The 21,631-nt window shown below is 40.6% G+C and overlaps 1 protein-coding gene across 1 annotated transcript in view; it reads right to left on the bottom strand.

Annotated features, from left to right (window-relative positions):
- The window catches only part of zmat4a (zinc finger, matrin-type 4a), a gene marked incomplete at its 5' end in the record, with an annotated part of 99,660 nt that overhangs the window by 76,330 nt on the left and 1,699 nt on the right, over positions 1-21,631 (bottom strand). The window contains 1 exon segment of the mRNA XM_084551171.1: positions 379-480. Within this exon segment, the coding sequence (XP_084407297.1) occupies positions 379-480 (102 nt within the window).

Below are 21,631 nucleotides of genomic sequence, written 5' to 3'. Positions count from 1 at the left end.
TAATCTGCTGGGGTTCAAATGTCACGACACATGGCACCTTTTAATATCTGGGTTTTAGAAAATATGCCTTAAGATCTCTTGAAGCATGAGCCGTGGGGAAATTACAGCCAAATCGCAATTTCTTCTCGCAATTATTCTTTCATTTCCAGGGTTGCTCTCCACTGATGACTAAATGAAAAAAAATAAATAAATGGGTAAACTCAGGTGTGTTACATGTATATTGACAATGTTTAAGCTGCAAGGGCTCAGGTGTATAGATCAGCCAAGAGTCTCTGGAGGGAGAGCCAGAACAGCGTGACCCAGAGCCTCTCATTAGCTTCACAAGAGTGGTGTAGTGTATCCGAGTCATGTGAGGTAAACGTGTGTGGGCGTCTTCACCTCATAATGGGCGACCCTCTGGGACTCGGAGATGAGCTGAGCGCTGCACACTTTGCAGTAGCTGTCTGTGAAAAGCCCTTGGTCCACCTCTGTTGACTTCATCTGGAGAAAGAGACAAATGCAGATATGGTTACTGACCTGGGTGCACTTTTTGGCAGGTGTGCACCAAGAACTGAACACACAATACTGACCACGCTGAGCTCCAAATGGAAAAAAGTCTGATAAAAAAAAAAAAAAAACCTGCAAGACAGCACGGCTAAGATGCCAGATGTATTATTAAATTTGACTTAAAAGTTTCAACCACTGTCACTAAATCACTAACTGAAAAAAAAATGTTGATGAGGCAAATGGCACCCAAGTAATAGCCACAATGATGAGTATTTATACATAAAAGTAATGAGATTTTCTTTCTTTCTGCCACTAGGTAGATGAGACAAACCAAACAAGATGTGATAGAGTAAACAATAATCTCATTCCGTTGCTGTTAATCAATATTTCATTACCTCGAGCATCTGAGTTAGTCACAGATGCTGAGCAACTTTTTGCATGCATTGACTCAGAAAATCCATTTAATACCATACACGTCCCTAAAACTTCAGGCACGGAGCTGAAATGATTTTTGATGGTGATAAATAAATAACAACGACAGATCACGCTGACTGAGTTTTCCCTGGAAATTCATTAAAACACACAAGAGAACGTCGGGCCTTGTGCTGCAGAGAAAAGAAAAAAGAAAAAAGGGATTCACTGAGACGTAGCTGCATGGAGCTTTTATTTCCACAGCTGAACCATCTCTGCTTTCTATTACTAATTCAGCCCAGCTTCCATTAGGGGTTCACATTTCATATTTGGAGGCAGTCAGGCTCAACTCATCCTCATTTACTCAGGCACGTCTTCATTAGAAGCAGCAGGAACAGATGAGAACTGAGGTCATGTGCATGTGAAAGAAACTTTACCCCAAAAGTGTTTGAAAACCAAAATGAAATAAAGAAAGCTAAAGCCTATACTTTGTTGTAGTTTGTTGCTTTTTACGTACAAATGGTTGCTGAAATCCTCACAAGCACAGAGCTAAGCAAAAGGAGGACGACCTGCAGCATCCTTTAATAAGTCTTCATGAATACCAACTGCTCTGCAGAAATCTTTGAGAGATTTTAGATTCTGGAACCATACTTATTTAAACTCTTAAGCTGACAGGCTTCTGTTTGTGGATACACCAACAGATTTTTGACGTTAAGCACATCAGTAAGAGCTTGTGTCGTCATTTAATGCAGTTAAGTATATTAAATCTTTTAAGCTGTTAAGATGTGAAGTATATTTCCCGCATCATCTCCTGATGCACTGTAAATAAATGATGACTTCAGTGGGTTGAGGCCACTTCAAACACGTCGTTTTAGCCCGAAGCTACAGGTACTGTAAATATTAAATATGAGAAGTCTTATAGTAGTGTAAGAAATGCAAACCCTTTCTGCAGCAACTACAACTTTCTGATTCTACATTCTTTTGTAGTATCTTAGAATGAATTGTACATTCAGCCTGAAAACTGTTATAGTGATAGTGAATGATTTTTGGTGGAAACAGGAGTATTTCAAGTATTTAAATGCTCTTAAATGACTTTTAATGTGTACATGATGGGTTCAGTTGTAAAAAAATAGAAGAGAAGTTTGGAGGTAACACTTTAAAACTTAAAACGTGTTGCCTAGAAGTTGCAAGGGATTGTGAGACCTGCATTTCAATGATACACACCAAGGTTTTGTCATAAGCAACTTGTCCATGAAATCATAGACAGAAATCATAGACACCACCATCCATAGAGGGCAGAGAGCAGTTAAGTGTGCCTTTAACGTTGGTTACATATTGTAACCACGGATTCTATGAGTGTAAGCTATTTTTTTTATAATTTTTTTTGTAACTAGAAAAATCTAAGCTGTGGAGTATAACTACCACATCATCTCCTGATGAGGAGTAAATAAATGATGACTTGAGTGGGTTGAGGCTACTTCCAAAAGGTGGTTTTAGCCCGAAGCTACAGGTACAGTAAATACGAAATATGAGAAGTCTTTCAGTAAACGGAAGTGAAAGAAATGCGGCCTCTTTCTGCAGAAACTACAACTCTCTGATTCTACATCTTCCGTAAATATTTTACATCCCTCTATTGATCTGTCCATGCATCTATTATTCATTTGATTGTGTAGTAAATCATATTTGGTGGAAATAAAAACTACTCGATGTTCATACATACTGCATGATTCTTAGACGTTGCGATGGATTTTGAAACCTACGTTTCAATGACACACGTCTAGGTTTTGTCAATAATCAACGTGTCCATGTACACAAATCATAGATGCCGGCATCCAGAGAGACCGCAGAGAACAGTTAAGTGAATCTAATGTTGGTTACATACAGTACCCACAGATTCACACAGTGTAAGCGCTCCCCTTGAAGAGATGTTGCAGTTGGGTTTATCCCTGAGCAGTCCTGAAGGCTGTGAAAATGTTGTGACCAAAATACAATATGTAATATGTAAGTCAGCTATATTTTTAGTAGAAAAAAAGTGAGTATCAAGTCCACCTGGTGGCCTAGTTATAAACAAAACACCATTTGTTGTAACTTTGTTTATTGCAAATCTAGTCATGATAATTTGTACAAATTAAACTAGAAAAATAAGACACCGATCAGGCATAACATTATGACCACCTTCCTAATATTGTGTAGGTCTCCCTTGTGCCTCCAAATCAATTGAGACTCATCAGAGAATGGACATGGGCCTCCTGAGGGTGTCCTGTGGTGTCTGGCAACAGAATGCTGTTGGGTCCTATGGGTTAAAGGGAGGGGCCTCTGTGGATCATCCCACAGATACTTGATCAGTTTGGGATCTAATGAATTTGGAGGCCAGGTCAACACCTTGTGCTGTTTTTCATGTTTTTTGAGTTGTTCCTAAACTGTTTTTGTGTGTGTGCCTGTGTCAGGCTGCATCCTGCTGGGGATGGCTGCTGCCATCAAGGAGTGTCATTGCCATGGGGTGGGGGTGTCTGGTCTGGTCTAGGTGGGTGGTCTAAGTAACATCCACATGAATGCCAGTTTCCCAGCAGAAGATGGTCAATGTATTTACTTCTCCTGTCAGTGGTTTTAGTATGGCTGATCGATGTATGAAAATACCTTAAGAGGCCATCCATTATTTTTACATATAAAGTCAGTTTACTTGTTATAATGTCCTTGATGTAATAAGGGTTGTCCTACAACAGAATATTTGAACTGTTCAGAATTTGATCTAATGGAAGATGCTGTTAAGTACAGAATACCAGCTGAAAAGTGTAATAGAAATGTACTAATAATAATCCACATGAGATTTAGATTATTAGGACATTTCCATTACAGAGGTAAAAGGCAGAATATTTCCGAGTGTGGGAAAGTTTTTATAAGAAGTAAAACAGTGGGTGAAATGACTGTGAGAAAGGAGACGTTTGAAGTGGAAAACCTTAAATCATCACTGACTCTAAAGCTCCCCTCAGCCCTACAGACTAAAACTCAGCTAACTGTTTTGGTTTCAAGGCCTGGAGCTTTACATTTCTGGCTCGCGCACTGTTTTCATCACCTCTCTTTCCAGAAACAGTTTGTGGTTTTAGCCAAAAGAGATGTCTGTTAAACTCGCAGTACACAACCTGCAGCGCCAGACCAAAAAGTTACCAACAAGCCAGCAAAGTCAAAGTACTTTATTAGAGGCTTTGCTTATCATGTGAACAAACACAGTAACATCAACACTGTTACATGTCCTTCCTATGTGTATTTCCAGTACTAATATATCATATGCGATAGGACTTTTACTATAAACATTATTATTACTTATTCTGTTGATAAAAACAGAATCTAGTGATTCACAAAACTGGATCACTCGATTATCTATCATATCAGGATAAACTTGGGAGTTGTAGACTTTTGTTTCATCTTTAGAATTCACATTATCATTCCGGGACATGACATGACCTTGGCAGTGACTTATAGCAGGGAGCTCTCTGAGCCTCTAAGCTGCTGTCCTTCTGCTCTGTGGTATGCGACAGCCCAGAGGCCACGGCCGTACTGACAGGACAAGGATAAAACATGACAGGGGTCGAGGTGTCTGTAGACGAACCCGCTATAGACGAAATGAAATATGAATAAATCAGGGACCCCGTGCTCATCCTCAGTCTTGTAATCAGTCGAGAGCAGCTTCGTTTTCTGTTCAGATTCTGCGGGACAAACAACACAAATGAGTGCCTTTGAGAGCTCTATCAGCCCGCGCATGTGTTGGACCCGCTGCCCGTTTTAGCAAGGGTGCGCAGATGCTGGAAATGAATGATTAATCACCTTAAATTCTGTTATGAAGCAGAAGCATCAGCGGCTGCATCAGGAGTAGTGCGACAAGATGCAGACGCAGCAGCTTGGGAACAAAAACAACTCTTATCTTCAGCTTTAGGAAGGGTTCGTTGCCACGTCATATATTGTTAAGTTTGCGTGTTTATCTCAGCAGCTGAAGGACATAAATTAATAGTGGTTTATTTCCACAGTGTCTCTCAGTAATGCACAATCATGATGGAGTTCAGAAAGCATGTACTGCAGTTTGTCATGTGTCAGGATATGGACCCTGACTCTAATCTCTGCATGGAAAGTCACAAATTAAAGGATTTCATTCGTCATTTATTGATTATTTATTAGGAACTGCTCTATTCAAACCAGTCACTGTAGTTTTGGCCATCATCAGCTATGTTAACCAATTACTGAAAATGAAATTCTCCTGGTAGGAGCATTTTCTGATCGGTGTCAAACTGTGGTTTGTTAATCTCTCTGAATGCACATACTTCTTGTGCAAGGTGTACAAAACAAATGGTTTTCCAGGTGACTCGTGTCTATTCCCCGATTGGTTTATGGTTGAACACTCTCGTATTGGAGGCGTCTCGGTTTTACTTTTACACTGTTCAGCTCCTCATTATTCGACCAGTGCTACAGTGGAGGCCAGTTCATGTGGAACCACACAGCCAACTCAAATACTCTGCTTTATTATTGCTTTAACATTACTTAAGTGTGCTTAGCTGTGGCATAGTTGCAGTTCAGCTGACCCTTCTGCTTACATCTCCTGTTATACAGCTTCTTCACCAGTCTTGTATTTCCACATTACTGACCGTGCCTCCCCAACCTCTTGGTACAACTGTGTGAAAGGCACGACTTGTGCTCCTCTCCAAATTTAAATTGATATCTAGTTAAAAAAAATGATCCCAGATCCCATTTTGGACACAAATGTAAAATCAAGAACATACCTGGCCTCATCTATACTAAATTTTGGGGTGTTTGCAGTAGACAGTTTAAGTTATTTTAGCTTTTCCTTGCAAGTAAGCTTAGCTAACGTGGGTCTGTGTTTCGTTCTACTGTGTCAGATCTTAAAAATGAACTGGTTGACAATATAAATTATGTCCAATACTGCAGAATAAAAATGTTGCTTATCTTTTAAGCTTGTACTTGACAGAAGCACTTGTCCCCGCATGTGTCTATCACTTAGCAGGACAAGAAAGAAGGCAGTAAAGTCCCGCTGAGTGTGAAGTACGGCTCTCCAAAGAGCAGCCATTGCTCCCTAAATTAACATGTTCCTCTCCTTGGCGATCAATTCATTAAGCTAATGGATTTCACTGTCAGATACACTGCTGTAATTGCAAGAGGTTTACCCTCTTCTAAATGAGAAAAATATTAATTTTCAACCGGAGTAATTGGATAAGGGGAGGCATCACAATTGTAAACCGAGGGGGGTTCGCTGCACAATTTAATCATCAATATCTGATCAGAGCAGCTGTTGTCAACATCATTACAGCCAGGCTTTCTCGGAACAGAACCTGAACTCATTACGGAAGTCATATTGCCACTTTGGTGAAGGAGAAACACGGGACAGAGGCGTCACGGAGAGAAAAATGCAGTACGCCTTGCACTGATGATCAAATTAGCAGGAAGCCAGAATGTTTCTCACACCTAGTCAACACTGTTTACCGTCTGTCTTTTACTATGACGAGCCGCCAGGAAATCAGCAAAGGCTGCGCAGAGCTGGATGCCTGAGGGTGGGGGGGGAGCAAACAGAAAAGGCTGATGAAACAGTGGGAGGGAAGGAGGGCAGGGATGAAAGGGAGGTCACAGCAGCGAAGTTCCCAGCAGATGTTGGAGCTATAAAAGGTCAGTTGTAATTCGTAAGGGAGAGCATTAAGCTTGGAAGCTGGACGAATGCCCATGCAGAAGAGCTGGATCCATACTGGCCTTTCCGGGAGCTTGCCACTTTGGCTAAGGACAGCACAGTTAATAAATCGTGATCACCACCACACCATCACATTTACGGGGCGCCGCTGCTGTCATGGCACAAAAATCCTGTCTTTAATACTAGGGCTGGGTTTAAAAGATGGTTTTCCGATTAAATCAATTCTTATTTAAAAGAGCCAATGTCATATCGATTCATAAACTCCTCAGATTTTTAAAATGTATACCTCCAGTCTCACGAGATTGGCTTTGCGTAACGAGTTTCCCTAAACATGACAGAAGCTACAACTCTAAGCCAGCAAGTTGGGTTTAGAAAGTCTGACGAGCGAGGAGAGACGCAAAGCCATATCTCAGATATGCCAACTATAGGTGAAATAATGTAGTAATACCACAAATCTCTGAAAAGAATGACATTAGTTTTGTGAAAATCTCTTTCATTACTAAGCAAAACTTTTCCAAAACTTAAATATCTCTAAATAAATCCAGTCGAATTGAATTGGGACCTTGAGAATTAAATTAAATTCATGGAGGAACAGTAGCAACGCCCAGCCATATTGAATACAATTATATATTTCAAACAGTAACTCTATTTTCTCCTTATTGCTCATCACTTCTTGACTGTCTTGACTGTTCTTGAATAAAAGGAAAGGTGAATCATTCAGAAACAAAAACTGCTGATGTTGCTAAAAAGAAGATTACCGTAGGGATTCATCTTCTGGGAGACAACAATTTATTTATTTTTTTTGGCCATCCATTCATAATCATTAGAACCACTTCAGCCTGCTCTTAGTACTCACTAAAAGTCAACTAAAACTAATCTAACTTAAACTAACTTACCTAGGTTTCCATCCAAATGTACAAAAAATATACCAAACACTGACTTCTACTCACTACTGATATGCAAACACTGGGGGTAGGTTTGTCAAGATGAACACTTGAAGGTGAATCTTCTGTGTCTCCCTTTGTGTTTTTGCAAAGGACAAACTGAAAATGCACATATGTACAGGGATAAAATACACCTATCCGGACTTCTACTTGTGGGACCATGAATGTACGATAACATGAAGCCGTTTCAGTCTAGACCAAAGTGGTTGACTGACCATCCAACTGGCCCACACTGCCATCCCTAGAGCCGTACCTATAAACTAAGATACAACTCTTAAAAACACTTCCCCACAGGAATCATCCCATAAAAACTGGAGCAACGTGATTATGATATGTGTTGCCTCATCCTCAACTAATTTAATTTGGAATGATACTGTATTCACTTGGGGTGATGCTGCCTCTCCCACACACGGCCATTAGAGCTCTCCTGAGAGAAGCTTTTGTGGCAGAACAGCCCCAGACTGCTCTCTCCATGCTTAAACTGTCAGAGAGATATAGTATATGGAACAATATCTGGAAAAAAAGCAAAAACAAAACAAAGAACAGACATTTTATAAACCTTTACTGACACCAGCCTTGAACATTTTATCCCCTGTTGCACTGTGCACAGTTGCACTGAGCAATTCTGGCCACACTGGTACCATAATTCTCAAAGCTCGAAGTTTAAGTGTATAGTTTACTTTTACTTTGTTTATCATTTTTACTGCTTATTTCACATTAGGCAGCAGCAGCCAGCCCCTGTAATGCATCACAGCCAAGACAAGCTTTGGGTGCTTGTAGGGTTGATTGATAAGATTGTACTTGAGAAATATGCCCTTATAAATCACACGCTGCAACGGCCTTACAGCGTAGCAAGTATTAAGATTCAAGAACTTATTCTTGACAAATAAAGAAAGTAAAACAGAGACATGTCAGCTAATGGCTTTACGATGAATAGCTTGTGGTATACAGTGACTTGTTTTGTCATGTAGCCCATAAGAATTTATAACATTTCTTATTGGCATGGGTATTTCATTACAGTACGTCAAAATGCTAGTCACGGTATCTATCTGGGACAATTCACAGTTTGGGTAATTTTAATGCCGCCCCAAGCATCCACAGTACGTGGATTATTTGTCAGCCCCCACCACAGCACTAATTACAGTCTCAGTCACCTGCTGGTTTCCGGCAAAATCCCAAACAGACGTCCTTGCTTCTATGAGAAGATCTTTTTACAGGAAGAGCTGCTTGTCCTCTTACTTCAGTACTTTTTCTCTTTTTCTTTCAGTCACCGATTGGGCCAACCAGCACACACGCTACCGTATTGCTGGACCATCTAAGTACACTAGTAGATTGCTGTTTGAATTTGACCCAACAATATGTACTGGATTACTTATTGTTTTTGTGATGGTCACCATCAAATTGAAAGATGTTAACATTTGTCTGTGAATTGATAAAATTTGAGAATGCTATTCAAATATTTGGTTTGAATACAGCACACAGTATCTCATAGATAAAGCTTATAGTAAGGGCTGGGCTGAACCATCCCTTAGTTATGCTGCTACAGGTCTAAGCAAGTGGGGGACGATGCACTGAGCACCTGTCCTCTACTCTCTTCTCTCTCACACTGAGCTCCTATCCTCTAATTTCGTTTTTTTGGCACCGAGCTCCTGTCCTCTAATTTCTTACTACTCTAATAATCTAATACTCCTGCAATTCTGTGCTACTACTGAATAGCATGTTAACTACTGTGTGTCCCCCTCCGCTCCATTACTTCCTGTTAAACCGTCGCTTTCAGGCTTGCTCTGGGGGTTTCAGAGCCAATTTTGTAAAGCATCTTGGGACAATTTGTATTGTTATTGATGCTATATAAATAAAGCTGAATTGAACCGAACTGAATCTCTGCCTCCCCTCCGATGCACCTGCAGTTTTTAGTGTAGTCCTGCTGAATGTTTGTGTCTTTGAATACATCCAGTATTTTCTCAATGTTCAAATATTGTCCAGGAGCCTGAGTGTAATTACTGTACAACATTCTATCCCCTACCTTTCCCCTGCAAGATTCAAGATTCAAGATGTTTGTCATATGCACAGTAGAAACAGCAGTTTACACCACACAGTGAAATTCTTACTTTGCAAGTCTCCCTTTCTAACGATACTAAATAAATAGAAGAAATATAAAACCTATGAATATACATACAAAAAAATGTTAATGCCATCTAAATGGGGCTGCACAGTAAACATTCAGATGACACAACGCACTTTCATAACCCAGGTAACATCCCACAGACTCGAACATCCCACTAATTTAGGAGATAGAGGACCATGCATTATTCACAGTGAAGATACTTGAATTCAAGCAGTGTTAAACAAGTTTATAAATTATACAACACCCAAGACAGAGCTTTTGCTTTTGACTTGCAAGTCCTGGGAGCCACTGACTCTCCCCAGAGGTATTTGCAAAAGCAATCTGCCTACACACTGTCGAAACATAATGTTAACGTGTAATCACATTTGTAGTTATCAAAGCAAACTAATGGTTGCAATTTTTTTTAACTCAGTGATTAGAAATTGTCGTGTACATGGCCTGGAATACAAATGGTAAGGCATTACAGAAGAATGTAATTAAGGTATGGATTTTGAGACAGAGTGTCTTGCAGGCAGGCTGCGTGAATTAGTCCTACCTGGACACTTGGCAGCCGTACAGTGATGTAATTTTAATTTGCAGAGAAAGAGAAACTTTCACACAACTCTTTTTTTTTTTTTTTTTTTTTTGCTCATTTGTTTGTTTTTGATGGTTTGATATCTATTGGCAAGGTACGCTTTTTATGTTTATTAAAAATAGAAACAAATCTTTATTGGTTCAAAACAGGAATGAAAATGAAGTATAGGCCTGGTTTATATGTGTTCTGGGAGGGATGTCCTGACCCATAATGTAGCTTAATTTGAAAATGTAATTAATTCAGGTAGGAGTAGCATCCTTGCTGTTGTTTTGAGCTGTGGATGAATGGGAGATAGAAGTGAGACTATGGAATGGAGTAGGCCTGTCTGAATAAATAAGTTTTGAGCTGAGATTTGAAGGTGGTGACTGAGTCTGAATTTTTTTAAATGTTCCGGGAGGGCGTTCCAGAGGCAGGGGGCTGAATGGCAGAAGGCTCTGAACCCCATGGTGGTCAAGCGAGCTGTAATCCAGTAATATATGATGGTGAAATGTCCTACTCCACATGACAAGTACTTTAAGTGCATTTTGCATTGTAGTGTATATACTACTTTTACTTAAGTAAAAAGTCATTTTTCTAATGCTGACTTTTGAACATAACTGTCCAACAGTGATCAGTATAGTCTGTACCAACTTTTCTGCTGCTGTCTCTCCATATGGTTCAGACCCCACGCTCATTTAGCTCCAGAGAACAAAGATCTTCATTCTCAATGTTTTATCTTTCCGATGTACGTGCTGTCATACGGTAAATTGCCACTCGCTTTATGAACTGTGTTAAAAGCCCAGCCTTCAGCTTTGAGAACAGCAAACTCGTAGAGTAGCCTGTACATCCCCTGTGGGCATTCATCGGGTGTCATTGGAAGTAGATCTCCTATCCTTGTTTGTGCTAAAACCTAAATGTGTGTTAAGCATCATAACTGGACTTTTAGGTTCATTCGTTTCTCTGGAGATGAAGAGTGATCCATCAAGAGTTTCGTCGTCAAAGTTGACAGACATGACACCTAGGAGGAAGAGGTGGCAAGAGGGTGTACAAAGTGGCTGACACCCTTTTTCACATTCAACCTGTGAAATGTTCTGAAACAACAGTGTCCCCCAATGGCATATCTGTCACGACTGTACAAGGCTTGAACCCAAATGCACAACTCGAAGACGATGTTCAAAATCACAGTCTTTATTTCCAAGAATAAATAAAAAAAACACTCAACACGAGGCAAAAACACTATAAGAAAATGACGAGGAAAAGACAAAATCACTTTCTACGAGGAAAAATACTAAGAAAACAAAAGACTAGAATAAGAAACACAAAATCACTCACTAAAAAAAACATAATCTTAGGTGAGAATAACAAAGTATCAAACAATCAAGGAAAATACCAAAAGCTCTAGGTAAAACAATGACCAAGGCAGAGATGGTGCTGGTTCTACTGGCATGAGACAGGACCAACTGTCAAAGGACTAAGAGAGACACAGACAATATATACAGGCTGAGGTTATTAGGCACTGGTGCAAACAATCAGGAAGGGGAAGACAATCACAATAACACAAGAGGAAACGGTTAAAATAAAAGCGGAAATAATAAAACACAATGCTAAACATGACAAGCAGTCAACTGTTAATAATTTAGGCATATGAATATGAGACAAAAGTAGAACCTCAGTTTAGCCTTGCTTTTATTTCATTTCTATTTATATGCACATAGGTTTGGTAATTTTATGCAAAGAGCCATTTTAAGGCTGTGTCTTCTTTTATTAGGTGTGGAAGTAACATATCAAATGAACGTCAAAGGACATAACTGTGATAAGTTTAAGACATCAAGCCTAAAGAGCTACTGACAGAACTTAACATTAAGTACCTTCATTAGAAATGCTTTTCCAGCCCTCAAAGCAGCTGCCTTTAGTTGATGTTGTGTTGTGCGCTCTGTCTTCGGCCTCTGTAAATCTGGCGACTGGTCAACATGACACCTTCCTGTTCCTGATAAAAGCTTTTGGTTGATGGACACCGTGTTTGGACTCCCCGTTCTGTTGCAGGTTAAAGGTCTGACCAATGAGACTGGAGGCATTGATTTGCACAAATCCAGGCATAATGAGTGTGTGAACTCCTCCTAAATTCATCCAGCTGCTGCCATCATCAATAAAGAGGGGTGAAACAGATCCAGAAGCTGCCCTACATGCCCAGGACTCAACATGACCTCCTGCATGTTTCACTGAAGAGCTGGAATGGTTTGGATCATGGAGCTCTTCCAGTCTTGCATCTCACTTTGTTTTCTTGCTGTATAAGATAAGAGGGTTGCATCCTGCAGTACAGCCTCCATAATTTTTCTTCAGCTGCTCTGCTGATTGGCACTGATGTCAGTTATTCGGCAATTTTTCTTCACAGCTCAAAGGATTCTTTTCCAGGGGTGACCTGTCCTATTGTTTTCTTCAAGTCCACCAGAGATTTATTTTCCTTCAGAACTTTCCACACTGCTGTGCTTGATAAATCCCTTTCCATTCTGTGAACCTGACTTACGTTTTTGTTTTCTCTTCTTACAGATGAGCTGTTTTTCAGAGTTCTCTAGTCGTACGTGTTCTTCCTCTATAATGAAACCACCACAAGTTAATGGCAAAACATCAGTCATTTAAATCAATCCATTTAGATGTTTATTTTTTTTTAGTTTTCATTTCAAACATTAATCCTTATTCCTTCCAAACTGTGTGGTTTGGCATTTTTTGTAATATAGAATTATCACGGACTGACTGTAAGCTTGCGGTAACAACTGACCTGGTGAATTAACCCATAGAATTTAATTCCTAGAGTCATTTAGCACTCAATCTGGCTGTTGGGACATTTTCAGAATGCTGATTAAAACATTTTTAAAAAACTTTCTAGGGAAAAATAATAATCTATTGATGAAATGATGAAAATGACCCAGACTGCTGTAGTAGAAGCCCCTCAGTTCACAGAATAAAGTAGCCTTCACCAATATATTGCAGACCTGTTTAATGGAGAAAGATGACTCCACATGGGCCGATGGTGGTAACTCATAAATTAGAAGTTGGTCATTCATTCCATATGCAGTATTACAAGTGGTAAAACCGGCAATTAATCATAACTGCACAGCACATTAAGAGTATCAGCTTGAGAGAGAAGTGCTGGGCTTTGAGCTACTGTCAAAGGGAACTGCTGAAGCACTCAAAGCAGTAAAAGTCATAATGAGGTCCTGTTAAAAAAAAAAAAAAAAGGCTCACAGTCTGCACATTTCTCACGACGCTTGAAAAACTTTGACAAGTTTTAGGAAGTGTGACTCAGTTTTAGGTACCGGTGGTAGTTAGGGGTCTACCTGACAAAATCAAAAATACAAGACTTTTCACTTTCCGGGACATTTAACAAGCCTTCACAGAGAATATCTCCATCTCCAAAGGTTTTACAGCATGAAAACATAATTGGCGTTGATTACTCTGATGATATATTGCAGGTGCTCTGGTTCTCCACAGCCTGTTGTACGCAGGTTTTCATCCAACAAACCAGCCAGCCCTGGCTATTTCTTACTTTCTTCTTCCTCACTGCAATACTTGAGCACTGATCTATCCATTTCATGTTGTGCAACCTTGTTTTTACTGAATCTGTTAACAATTGCACGGCAATGTTTCTTGTAGCTACTTCACAATAAAAGCCTACAGAATTCAAATTCCACTTTCACATTGGGGCTGCATATTAGGCGTCAGAAGTTGACTTGTATAACAGAAGAAACCTTAACCAGTGCAGATAATGAATTGATTTTAAGGACATGCTCATTGATAAGGTATTCCACCAACTGATCTTTTTTTATATACATACTTGCAGGTATGAAACTTTGTTATTTAAAACACTCTATCATATCCCAACTGCCCAAAGCAGAACGTACACTATGTCCAAAATATATGATAAACTAAGTCAAGTGATTTTCACAGCAACTGTGGAGCACTTGAAATGTGCTGGCGGGGATGATCTAGTGAAAGAGATTACATAAGAACAGGGGCAGACAGCCTTAAAACAGATTCATTGCACTTCAGTCTGTGCGAGACACAGCCTTTTATAGTTCAAGGTATTACATCGTCTGCACTGCACTCAAAAGAAGTTTAGAAAGATAAAAATCCAGATATGGATGCTTTATGTGAATGTTATGGGCTTGCACCAGCATCTTTAGGTGATATACTGTAGAGCTGCCGAAGAATATCAGATTATTGGAGAAATAAGTTTCTGACTTTGTCTAAAATGCTGCATGGACTCACTGATGTAGCTCCTTAGATGAACTGTAGGAATTACAAACTCCGACATAATACGAAACAGTGCTGTACAGAATATGGTATCATTTGTCAGCCTGCTGGCATGAAGATAGATCTTCCTCTGCTTGAAACAGAAACCTTCACAAACTCACTAATGAATGAAGTGATGAAATACCTTGAACTAGAGAAGACAAAATTCAGCCTGAAGAAAAACTGAGGAGAGATTTCACAAAATCTGGCAACCTTTTATTGATCACCTTTAGTGGTAGGAACATTCATTTACAGAGGAACATTTCCATCAGTTCCTTAATCTTACTTTAAGAGTATCAGGAGTACCACACTCAACACCAAACCACACTGATTTCAACTGAACCGCCAACACAAGCACAACTGTCAGTTTTGCACAAAAATAGCTTTGGCTTGATGCAAACCTTCAGTCACCACACTCTGAACACAACAGCATATGTCAGTGCAGTTATTCCCCTGTGAGGCTGCAGTGCAAATGCATGTATTCATCACTAGGCATGCAGTCGAAGTAGGTGATACCGGGTCTTTAGGAATTCAACCTTAGAGTGCACCTGGAGTAAAAAAGTAAAGACTTTCTTGCAACAAAAGTCAGGGTGCGCATACAACGAACAATCCTGATACTACAGTTTACAACAGTTTGTCACAAACAAACTGTTGGATGAAGGTTTGACATAAAGGGTCATATCAATAACACACAGTTCTATGGAGTCAATATACAGGGTCTTGCAAATTTTACTCAAACAAAAGGACCAACCTGCAGCATCAGAAGACTGACATCTAACTCCCACCAACTTCCTCAAGGCCAGTAAAACATTTGCAGACACTGCTTTGGAAGACTAGAGCAACAGCATTTCAATTACAAAAAGCTGTCTTAGCACTCATCATGGGTGATCAGTTTGGCTGTTATCTGAGACAATTATGCAGGGAAATGAGGAAAAGCAAATGAATGGGGCACTTTGACAGATGTTTCAAATCACCACATGTACAAGCAGCCATGATTATAGCTTTAGTTACATTTATAGTTGTAGTAATATGTCATTTTGACCATCTGGCCTTTTCTATTACATATACAGTATGTGCCATTATGGTCAGTATATGCTCCCTTCTCAAAACTCCATTTAAGCAGACTGTATCCCAGACGAGCTGCTATCATTGTTAAAGTTGTTGAGTAAAGTATTTATTATGAGTTTATAGTTCCACTATAGAGACTTTGAGTTCCATGACAGGCCAAACAAAAATTGCAATTTGTGCAGCTGGTGATGACTAAGGTTTCAAAGGTTATGGTCATCTTAGTCCACTATTCATTTATATTCTCCAGAGGTGCTCTCTGCAGCACCTGCATTTTTCCTCATTTTCACTGAGTTTGCAAGCAAAAGAAGATGAGTTTTAAACACCAAGCACAGCAGGAAGTATCAATCACGGATATGGCGCGACGGCCAGCATTGTTCTTTTTAAAAGAATGGTACTGTAGTTATCTTTGCTGACAGTGAACGATGATGAGGAGTAAAGTGAGCGTGTCGGTCACCAGTACTGGAGGAACTCCAATGCCGGCGTCTGGGCCAGACAACAATGTAAAACCCGACGTAAGCAAGAATCCTGCGCTTGAAAAAAACCTGACAACTAAAAATCACAAAGCTTGTAGCACGGAGAGATAAACACTCTTATGCGCCACGGCTGTGCAGAGAACTCTGGGAGTGATGCCACAGCTCAACAAAACTAATCCTTACAGAAGCATTTGGCAATAATTCTCCTTAATTATTAATCACATCTACACTACACAACCATTCGCTGGAGCTATTTAATCACAGTGTGATTATCAGGAGTTATTGAAATATGTGTCACTATAACCTGTATACTTATTAAAACATGACAGTATTTTTTCTTTATCCCACCACATCCCTACTAAGACTAATTAGGTGTATCAGGAACTACCATTTTAGCCAGATTTCAGTCTAATATGAAAAACTACACAGAAATATGTATTTTTTTCCTCATCAAGGTAGAAAACTCTGTATAACATTTCCTCACAATGTCTTGTTTTGTCCAACTGACAGTCTAAAACCCCAAAATATCTGGTTAAACATCATGTATGAAAATGATCTGACTGTAAAATTAGTTTCAGTTGAATATTCTGACTGATCGATCACACAATCATTGCCGTTTGTCAAAATGTCAGCAATGAATCTGTGAGCAGATCACCTTTAATACTGGAGTCCATCCAGGAAGTCTTTCCAGACATTTATATGCCACTATTACATGTTACTATCTCTGCTCCACCCCTGCAGCCCATATTCCACATGCAGTATACACCCACTAAGCTGTGGGAATCATATCAATTAGGCACCACCTATAAGAGCCATGTAATCACATCTGAATCATGTAATACTGTATATACACCAAAATGCTTTATCCTCATGCATGCATGAATGTGCTTGCTTCTGTGTCTCCTCCTTTTGTTCCTTCATTTCTGCCCCATTGTCCAAATTTGTCTTTCTCTGTACTCAGTTGGCCTCAGGCAGGTGGGTCTCCCCTTATGGTTTATGCCCAAGGTTTCTTCGAGTTAAACGTCCACAACCTTTGTTGGTCCGCATAGCTGTTAAATATTGACAGTATTCTTATTGCAGAGCCTAGAGCACATGCTTCTGCAAGGCATCTAAGTAAGTCTGAGCTGAAATTCAGTATTTATAGTTATGAAAGAACTCCATGTGATCCGTTTGGTTTGTTTTTTTTATTAACATTGCCCTCATCATCTCGTCCCTCACAGCAAGTTGTAGTACTCATTATTTGTTCCACACCCACTGCTTGATTGTAACAGACCACATTCTCAGTTGCAGTAGAGGTCCCGTGTTCATTCCATTTGTTAGCCAGTGCAGCCAGGACAGTCTGCTGCTTAGTGAGACATGCAGATCAATCTATTGGTTTTAAGAAATGACATTAGACAGCAATTCTTTCCCAGATATGATATACCCACAGCCAAGAGCTCTCCAACTAAATATCAGGCTTTGTCTTCTCCACCAAGGCCCGGAACCCACGGTTGTCACAGACTATACAGTAGATGCAGCCTCCCTTGTGACAAACACTCGATTGCCCGCCATGGCGCACTCATCAGCCTCTCCCTTACTTCCTTGACCTGGGCCTGACATTATAGATTGCCCTTCAGAGTAAAGATGTGCCCTTTGACTGCTAAGACAATAAAATTGGGTTATTTAAACTCATTCTGCATCCATCAATGCTCCACACTATAACAAACTCCAAGGTTTCCGGCGCAGGCATCCTCACATGAGCCACCCACCGTCACCTGTGCCATCAGGGAGGTCCCTTTCCTCTGAGGCCACAGGCAGCATTATCAGCCCCCACTAGTGGAGACCAGGTTGTATTTCCCCGGCACCTGCTCCCTCCGTGTCTGACCGCTCTCCGTTAATCACATCATTACTTTCATCCCTGTGTTTGCAGGCTCCACAGTATCCCCTTGCAAGTACATCCTTTCATCCCATCAACAATTCCTCTACACCTCCTTGAGCTGTACACAGTAACGCGACTTCTGCTCCTTCCCCATCTTTGCTTTACAATCTTTTCAGCCTCATCCTTTTTTCTTCTCCCTCCCGTACGCAAATGTTTTGTCAGCATGTGATAATCTTTACGCCTTGGTCACAGCAGCGCCACTCCACATCCCCGTCCAGCTTCATCAGTCCATCGCCCTTCTCCTGTTTCTCCATCTTTATCAGTCAGCACATTCCGTGAAGCAGTCATGTAGTTATTATGAGTTGGAGTATAATTCACAAAAAAAGAGAATAAGTTATACTGTACTGAAGAGAACTGAGACTACTAGCTGGTAGGGGATATAGAGGGAAAGAAAATAAAGGCCAAGAGCATCTGTCTGGCCCCTGTGTGCTCACTGTGACCTGTAGGATCTATACAAACTGATACCTTTATCATCAGCAGCATTTTGTCCAGCTGGTGCTCCGGGCCCAGCGAGACACTCCAACATTGCTCCCAGGGGGACAAATTAGCCGAGCTGGATGAGTGAGGCTGCACGCTCACAGAGCAGTGAGACTGTACTTCCTATCCCAGAGCTTTGTGCACTGTCTCTATCTTTCTGCCGTTTTGGCTATGGGGAGGCAAAGGCAAGCCAAATTGTAATGTCATGCCTCGAGGTCAAAACAATGAGCAGTTACTTTGTGTTTGCTGCTAAGTGGCCTATTCCCATGCAGTGTGACCTAAGCGGCGTCCACAGATCTGATGAGTGAAAACATTAGCGCACACACACTGGGCAGCATGCCTGCACTTCAGTAATATAATCAGCTTGGTGTTCAGCCAGAGCAGACATTTAGGGCTAATGTTGAGTTGTCGCAACAATGAAATTGTGACACTGGTCGGCCTAATGAGATTAATATTCTCCAGTGCGGGCAAAACATCAAGGGGTATTCACACTCAAATAATCTGCTGTAAAAGAAAAGCCACAGCCTAAAACATCACTGCACGGACCTGTTGCACAGCAATGTAGCTTCACTAGCTCGGACATCACACACAGTACAGCTTGCACACAAAGCACTTAACATGAAACGTGCATGTCCATATATCGATCATGGGGTGCATCCACGTCTATATTTTGTTCAACTTCAGGGTGAAATGCAATGCACATTTAGCCTAGATCTGGTTGGTGCTCACAGGGCAATTGAGACAAAGTTCTGACACACTCTCAACGCTACGTACTTAATGTGACTGGACAGGAAGTTAAACTGAAAATGGAGCATCAGCAGTTGGTGAGGACACACAATTATCTCTATTTCATGCACCAGTGTTCAGTATATGAACAGCATGTTTAGTTTGATCGAGCATGTGGGATACATGTAGAAATCATTTTAATGTATATGCTGTGAAGGCACTGTTGCTGCCTGCCAGGCAGCCTCTGGAATGACCTATTCACCCGACAGTTTCTCTTCCATAGACACATCAGGTAAACTGCTTGGTAATATGCTTATAATGTAGGGTAGCAGCATTGGTCCATGAGCAATGTGTATTATTCCGGGGAGTCTTTGCAAGTGGGTGGAGACCAACCCATCTCAGCTCGACTCACTTGTTCTGGATTGCTGTGTTCACACAAGCCCAAACAAACTGACTCTGGTGGGAACCGCTCCTGGTTTTAGAACAATGACCAAGGTGTGAAAGCACCCTTAAAGACTCCTGTGGTGCAGCATCAGCCAATCAGAGGATACAACATATTCATCCAGAATTACATTTGAATCTATGTTACCCAAAAAATATGCACATTTTGTAGCTTCCAAATGGTGGAACATCAAGCTCTACTTATCCCAAATAATAATGGTAAAATACTGATACTTTAGTTGGAAAAACTGTCAAACCAACAGTTGGATTTGTTTCACTATAATTGTTGAAAAAGTATTTTATACTGACTTTGTAAGAATAAGGGACACTCACTGGCACTAGGGCTGCTCTACAGAGCTGAGCCCAGTCTACACCCTTTTATGTTTATTTGTCATTCTGCTGCTATAAGAAACAACTGTAAGAAAAGATTTATCACTTTTTCTTCTATGGTGCAGATGACATTGCTTAGTTGTTTGCTTCAACACAACACTCCGCTCCGTGACAATAAAAGCGCTCAACTCAAATTAGGGAAACACTTTGTTACTCGCGTGCTATTTATAAAAATCCTTAGACCCATCTAAGTTGACCTTCTATGAAAGAAATAATAGAGACAGAACTGGAAACAACTGCGTCAAGAAAGCCATGGAAAGCAACAGAGAAGAAAAGCAATTTTGACTTTACAAAAGCAAACAATTATTGATGGAATGGAAGCATGGAGCTTCAAAGTCTCTTACTCACAGGCATCACAAATTACAGACGGCAGACAGAGGAATGAAAGTGTTTTCCCCCTCAGCTGAAGGATTTCAGAAATAGAAAGGATGACTTGAGGGCTTGGAGAATCAGTGGAATATTAAAGACAGGGTTGATGAGGGAGCTTTATCGTCTGAGGCTGTTTCTAACATGTTGCTTTTCAGTGCCCAACTTTCTCGCACAGGCCTAAAAGAGAGCTGAAACGACAGGGAGCGTTTGTGTCGCAGTATCATTTTTAAAAAGACCCAGTGGTGCCAAGACGGTGCCATCGTTCACTTTACATGAGGCGATGCCATCATGCAACTTTAAATGAGGCAGATGTAGCTCGGAGCTCCTGCAGAGCTGGGTGAAATCCTGCATTATTGTCTTCCTCATCCTCCTGGAGGCTTGAAAATGCCTCATCACATCATCCAAATCTAGCCTCCACAGTGTGTACTGAGCCGGTGCTGCAAGAGAAGGAGGAAGACTTCTGACAGCTCCTTAACTCACAAAACAAACTATCGGGTGAAAACAAATGGGCTTGAAAAGATTTCTTTTCTATTAACCTGCTTATGATATCTTGGGTCTGTCTCTCTGTGTTAGCCCTGCGATAGACAGGCGATATGTCCAGGGTGTACCCCGCCTCTCGCCCGATGACAGCTGGGATGGGCTCCAGCAGACCCCGCGACCCTTAACAGGAATAAGCGGGTACAGAAGATGAATGAATGAATGAATGAATGATATCTTGGACGTTGTATTACATAAGGAGTCACAACACAGTGGTGGCCAAGTCACTGCGGGCTGAAAGTCAAATAGAATTATTGTCATTGTAACTGAATTTCAGTCGATAATGCAAATAGTCCCTCTGATTGTCATGCCATGCAAATAGTGTTAACACTAATAACTTTTATCATCCACAACAAACATAAATATCAGTTCTCAAGTTGGTATTGGCTGCAATTTTTGACTGTCGTACCCCATCAGCCACAACAAACAGGTTATTAGTCAAACTCTCCGCTACAATAAACAGGTAATTAACAGAATTAATATATCAGAAACTACATATAGTTATCAGTTATCCTATTGCCCACAATATATCTGGCTGCAGCTCCTCGGTTGAGAGGTTTGTGTTACTTTTTGAGGTAATAAACTGACCAAATGTTCAAACCCCAAAGACATTCAAACAAAACTAGACTCTATACTGCCGCCTCTCTGCTAATGTGACGCACATTTTTCATTTCATTTAGAGAAAGAATAATCAAGGAAACAATTATCAGATGAATCAACGGTCACAAATTTTTACC

Source organism: Chelon labrosus (assembly GCF_963514085.1).
Source record: "Chelon labrosus genome assembly, chromosome: 9".
Taxonomy (NCBI): Eukaryota; Metazoa; Chordata; class Actinopteri; order Mugiliformes; family Mugilidae; genus Chelon; species Chelon labrosus.
The sequence above is the reverse complement of the archived record's forward strand: the minus strand, read 5'-3'. Positions and strand labels throughout refer to the sequence as shown.